The 6,000-nt window shown below is 42.8% G+C and overlaps 1 protein-coding gene across 3 annotated transcripts in view; it reads right to left on the bottom strand.

Moving 5' to 3' along the window:
* Positions 1–5,605, bottom strand: part of RPS6KA5 (ribosomal protein S6 kinase A5) — a 182,077-nt gene extending 176,472 nt beyond the window's left edge. For 2 of the 3 annotated variants that reach the window (XM_033418734.2, XM_004262337.4), the window contains exon 1: positions 5,269–5,604. In XM_033418734.2, the coding sequence (XP_033274625.1) occupies positions 5,269–5,374 (106 nt within the window). In that variant the 5' untranslated portion in view covers positions 5,375–5,604. Of the gene's footprint in view, positions 1–5,268 lie in introns of all 3 variants that reach the window. The other variant, XM_049706990.1, reaches the window with a different exon arrangement.
* Positions 5,606–6,000: the final 395 nt, after the last annotated feature.

The following is a 6,000-nucleotide window of genomic DNA, read 5'->3' on the forward strand; positions in this document are numbered from 1 at the left end:
GTTAGGCAAGGTTGCAGGATACAAGATTAATATACAAAAATAAGTTATATCTCTATATACTTTTAGTGAATGATCCAAAAATTAAACTAAGAAAATAATTATTTTACAATAGCAGCAAAAAGAATAAAATATTTAGGAATAAATTTAACAAAAGAAGTATAAACATATAGTCTGAAAACTACAAAATGTTGAAAGAAATGAAAGAAGATCTAAATTAATGGAAAAATATTCCATGTTCATAAATCACAAGATTTAATATGCTAAGATGGCAACACTCCCAAAATTGATCTACAGATTTAATGTAATCCCTACCAGAATCATAGTTGGCTTCTTTGCAGAAATGTTGACAAGCTAATTCTAAAATTCATGTGGAAATTCAAGGGATCCAAAATAGCCAAAACAATTTTGAAAAAGAAGAACAAGGCTGGAAGACTCACAATTCCCAATATCAAAACTTACTAAAAAGTTACAGTAGTCAAAACAGTGTGGTGATGGCATAAAGACAGACACAAAAATCAGTGGAATTGAATTGAGAGTCCAAAACTAAATCCATACATCTATAGTCAATTGATTTTTGACAAGAGTGCTGAGAAAACAAAATGGAAAAAGAATAGCCTTTCAACAAATGAGGCAAAAACCTAAATGTAACAGCTAAAATCATACAACCCTTAGAAGGAAACAGATATAAAATCTTTGTGACCTTGAATTAGTCAATGATTTCTTAGATACAATACCAAAAGTAAGAGAAAGAAAAGAAAAAAATTGGACTTCATCAAAATTAAAGACTATAGTGCTTCTAAGGTTATCACTGAGGAAAAAATAAAAGATAATCCACTTTATGGGAGAAAATATTTGTAAACCATGTATCTAAATACAGATCTAAGGGATCTGTATTTACAATACATAACTCATATCTCAATAATAAAAAAGACAAATTAACCAATTAAAAAATGGGCAAAGGATCTGTATAGACATTTCTCCAAACATATACAAATGGCCCATGAGTACATGAAAAGATGCCCAACATCATTAGTCATTAGGAAACACAAATCAAAACTACAGTGAGATACCACTTCATACTCACTAGGAATGGCTATAAGCAAAAAGACCTACAATAACAAGTGATGGCGAGGATATGGAGGAACTGGAGCCCTTGCTACTAGAACTGTAAAGCAGTGAAGTCACTTTGGAAAACTTAAGTTAAACATAGACTTACCACGTGATCCAATAATTTTACTCTTAATATGTACCCAAGACAAATGAAAACATAGGTCCATGCAGAAACTTGTACACAAATGTACATAGCAGCATTATTCACAACAACCAAAAGGTTGAAACAACCCAAATGTCAATCAAATGATGAATGGATAAAATACAGTACAACCACACTATGAAATATTACCTGTCAATTTAAAAAATGAAGTGCTTACACACATTACAAATGGATGAATCTTGAAAATACTATGTTTAGTAAAAGAAGCCAGTGATAAAAGAGCACATATTATAAAGTTCCATAATAAGAAATGTCCCTAGGCAAATACACAGAAAGTAGAATTAGCAGTTGCCTAGGGTTGGGGATGGGTTGTGGGAATGTGGAGTGACCGATATAAATGGGTAAGACGTTTCTTTTTAGGGTGATGGAGAGTTCTAAAATTAGATTGTGGTGATGGTTGTGTAACTATAAAATTTATTGAATTGTACACTTAAAACAAGTGGATTTTATGGTATGTAAATTATATCTCAAAAAAGCTGTTTAACAAAAAAAGACATTGCAGCTTCCCCATCCAATCACTTGTTCTGGGGGAGCCAGCTGTCATGTCATGAGGACATTCAAGCAGCCCTATGGAGAGGTCCACATAGCAAGGAACTGAAGCATCCTGCCAACAACATGTGAGTGAGCTGTCTTGGAAGGGAACCTCCTGCCCCAGACAAGTCTTCAGGTGAATGCAGTCGTGGCCAACATCGTGACTAAAACCTCATGAGAGACCCTGAGTTAGAACCATCAGGCTAAGCAACTCCTGAATTCCTGACCCACAGAAATCATGTTGCTTTAGGCCACTAAGTTTTGGCATAATTTGTTGCACAGCAATAGGTAACTAATACCCCTTCCTTGACCCTCTCCTCAGTGTTAGGCTCTCTCTCCTAATGACAGATATCTAAGGAAATGTCTTCCCAGCAACCCTTCCTCTTCTAAGAGTTTAGTTCCCCCCCCATCCATATGTTCACCATAGTAGCTGTCATGTTAGTAGAACATGATCCTATTCCCTGGCCTTAGTTGAACAATCCAAAAGTAGGCACCTTACCAAAGCCAGGCTAATAAAGTCCTTCGCTAATATTTTTGTACCTGAAGCTGATAAAAAGGCAGTGTCTCTCTGGTACCGAGAGCTGTAAGATATAAAACTTGGGGTCTGTCAATAGCCATGTTCCTTCCCACATGGAAAAAGGTGAACAGCAGTGGAGAGGAATGAAGCCATCACATAGAGACAAGCAAAGAAGCAAAGATTCAAGATGGAGAGAGTACAGACAGCATCAGTCTCTGGTTCCAGGGATTCCTGATGCAACTCAGTCCTTTCAGTGGGAAGACCACACGTGTCTTGTAACCCCAGCATATAAAACAGAACTCAGTACATAAGAGGTAATGAAATACTTATTGAATAAATGAATAAGATAACCCTTCCAATAGTACCCCCTCTTTTTTGTTGCTGTGGTTCAACAGAGTTAGATTTGAAACCTAGAAGTCCTAAACCTCTTCTTTGCTAACTTTATACTCTGTATATCCTTCTATTATTACATTATGACAATATATCCTAATTACTGGTTTACATGGCCTCCTCCCCTACCACCAGAGGGCAAGAAATTTTCTCATTTTTTTGTATCATCAGTACCATTTAGCCTAGAAAACAGAAAGTGTCAAGAAATGTTTAACTGATCTAATCAATCCTTTACTCTTGTGATCTTCAGATTTGCATGCAACCAACATCTCCTGAGCGCCTAATCTGTGCCAACCAAACCAACAGTCTCATTCAATTTTCACACTCGGTAGATGAGAGAAGTGAGTGTGAAAGAGTTGAATTGACTTGCCCAAGTCTACATAGCTAGTAACTGGCAGAGCTGGGATTTGGAACCAGGTCTTCCAATTTCATGTCCAGGGATGCCATGCTACTTGGTCTACACTATTGGAACACTTTCCATGTTCTTATATGTAACTTGTTGCCTCTTCACTCATCCTACAGCAGACAATACAATGTTGAGCACAAACGGGCAATCGCCAGCTGCTGACTTGATATGACTATATGCTTGTCCACATTTTGAGAAGCAAGGGACCACATCAGATCAAATTACTTTGGTGCCTATTATAGCATCATGTGCTGACAGGGGCCCAGTTGGCTGAAGATGAGAGAATCTTTCAAGCTATATTTTAACAGTGTTTTTGACCACTATATCCGGTCAGTTGTTCCAGCGTTCAGCAATAAATCAAAGTGACTGTTCATTTCCTTTGACAGTTAACAGTACTAATGAATTCAGTATAATCTCACCATCCATCAGAAAAATTTCTAAAATGCAAGCTTGAAGCTGATGATTCACAGAGTAGAGAAGGGGAAATAAAGCAGTTCTCATTGTTTTCTACAAAACTAGCATTGTAAAAAAATTTTGAAAAACTAGCATTGTTTGCAAAATCCAGAAACTGAGCAGTTGGTTGACTACTAATAAAGTAGGTTGCTCCTTGGTCATTTAGCAAAAATCTGCTTGCTGCACCACTGTCAACTGCTGACGAGCATATGATTTCAAGTAGCTTTTGCTGTACAGAACGAGTCTACATACATAAATCAGTGAATCGTTATGTAAGAAAAGAAAAAGAAATTCAAAATTTCCACACCAGAAAACACCTGACACTGAGCCTGGCAAAAATCAGATATTAATACTGAATAAATGTTTACTGAATAAATTATTGAATAACCCTTTGAAAACATCAGTTGTCTATTAAATTGAGAGAGAAAAATCAAACCAGCCAAACATACACAGGTTACATTAGGAACTCCAAAAAATTATGGAGTAACTGGCTCAAGATATATAACAAATTCACAATGACCAAAAAAAAAGATTTTAAGCCAATGTTTAAAAATGTTGAAATAAGTAAGCATGCATTTGACATCCCTCTTAAATTAAGTCACCACACTGGCACTCAGTGTAACGCTAACCAGCAATAACAAAAAAATAAAAGAACAGGTGACAGATCTAACTTTGCAATCTGTTCAAAACAGTTAACAAGGTGGTTGTTTCAAGGCACGCACTTGAAACCTGCTATTTAAGCTCTGTGTCTCCACAATAAAAGAATATCCCAATATGCCAAAGAAGCTGAATCAAAAGCCTTAATAAACACAAGAACATTTAATAGTAATAATGAACAATTCATTAAAATGTATTATCTGTTCAGAAGTGCAAAAGGATCTCTAATAGGAGACTGGGCTCCACATATATAAACCCAACCTATACTGATTAGTCCGAATAAGCATTTTCCAAAATGAACAACCCATAACGAATAACGTAACAAGTATAAAGCCTGGGACGACTCTAGTGATCGCAAACATCAGAACGTGAGCGCTTAAGCTGTATAGTTAGCCGCTTTTACTTACAGCTTCAAATTTACTGAGCCTTCTTCTCAAGAGACCTTTGAAAGAAATTTAAGGCCAAGTATAGTATTTCATGATGATTGCAAATAAAGGCACTCAGTCCCTGAGCCCGCGATCCCTCTTTATATCACTAGAGACTGGACTCCTGAAAAGGCCGGGGGAAAGCCACCCTTTCATCTTGCACAGGACCGCAGCACCTTAGGGACCCCTCTACGGAAGCAGAGCAGCGGAGAAGTGAGTCATGCTCCAAAACTAAGCGTCGTTCACCCTACACTGAGGAAGGCGCACCTTTCACCCTAGACAGGATGCAGTGACAGATGTGGCACCTGTGCGGGAAGGGGGCGCGAAGACATCCTCAGCGTCAGTGCCAACAGGCAGCTGTGGGCTGCTCCGCGGGCCCTAACGCCCCGCGCCCGCCGCTCATTCCCGGGCTGGGGAAAACTTTCCGCCAGCTCCCCTCGGGCGCGCCCCCACCTCCCGGGACCCCCGGGCTCCCGCCCCGTCCGAGAGGCCCCGCCCAGGGCCCGCCCCCCGCGCCCTCGGCACGGCCCCGTGACCCCAGCCCGAGCAGACCCCTGCGTGCCCTCAGGGCGCGCCCCCACGCCCAGTCCGGCCGGCAGAGGGCGGGGTCGCTCACCCGTCCGCAGCTCGTGCTTGACAGTGAGGAGCTGCTCTCCCCCGGCGCCGCCGTCCCTGCTGGTGTCTGTGGCGCCGCCACCGCCGCTGCCGCCCTCCTCCTCCATCTTCTCCCTTTCCCGATCCCGCGGGGTCCTCCGAGGGGACCCGGGAGACAGCGGACGCCCGGGCCCTCACAGCTCCCGCTGCAGCCCCAGGAGCCGAGGTGCGGCGGCTCCAGAACTCGGACGCCGAGACGAGTAGCTTTCCCGCTCTGGCCGCACGGCTAGCTCCTCCGCCTCCTCCCCCTTCGGCGGGCACCGCTAGTACCGCGCAACCAAACCGCCCTCTGCTTCACCGCCTCCTCCGTCAAGCTGCTCCGCCCACAGCCAGCAAGGTAGCCACAGCCATTCGAGCTGCCATCGCTTATTGGGCAGAGGGCGCGCGCATCTGTCAGCGCCGGCTCCCATTGGACAGTCGTCTCTGACGCGTCACGAACCGCCCCGCCCCTCTCCTCGAATTGTTGTTGCTTGGCGGAGTGGCAGGAGAGGGAGGAGCGCGACGCTCCGATTGGTGAGACCGGAGTTCTGCCCCGCCCGTCTCCGCTGGTGCGCACGCGCAGTCAGAACGTTCCCGTCCCAGACATTCCCAGAACGGTCACACCCCTCATTCCCCAGCTTCGATCTGTTAGTAAACAGTGTCTAGTAGTCAGGAGGCGCTCGGGATCTGTGATTGGCTATTGCCGAAAGAGGCG

Source organism: Orcinus orca, chromosome 2 (assembly GCF_937001465.1).
Source record: "Orcinus orca chromosome 2, mOrcOrc1.1, whole genome shotgun sequence".
Taxonomy (NCBI): domain Eukaryota; kingdom Metazoa; phylum Chordata; class Mammalia; order Artiodactyla; family Delphinidae; genus Orcinus; species Orcinus orca.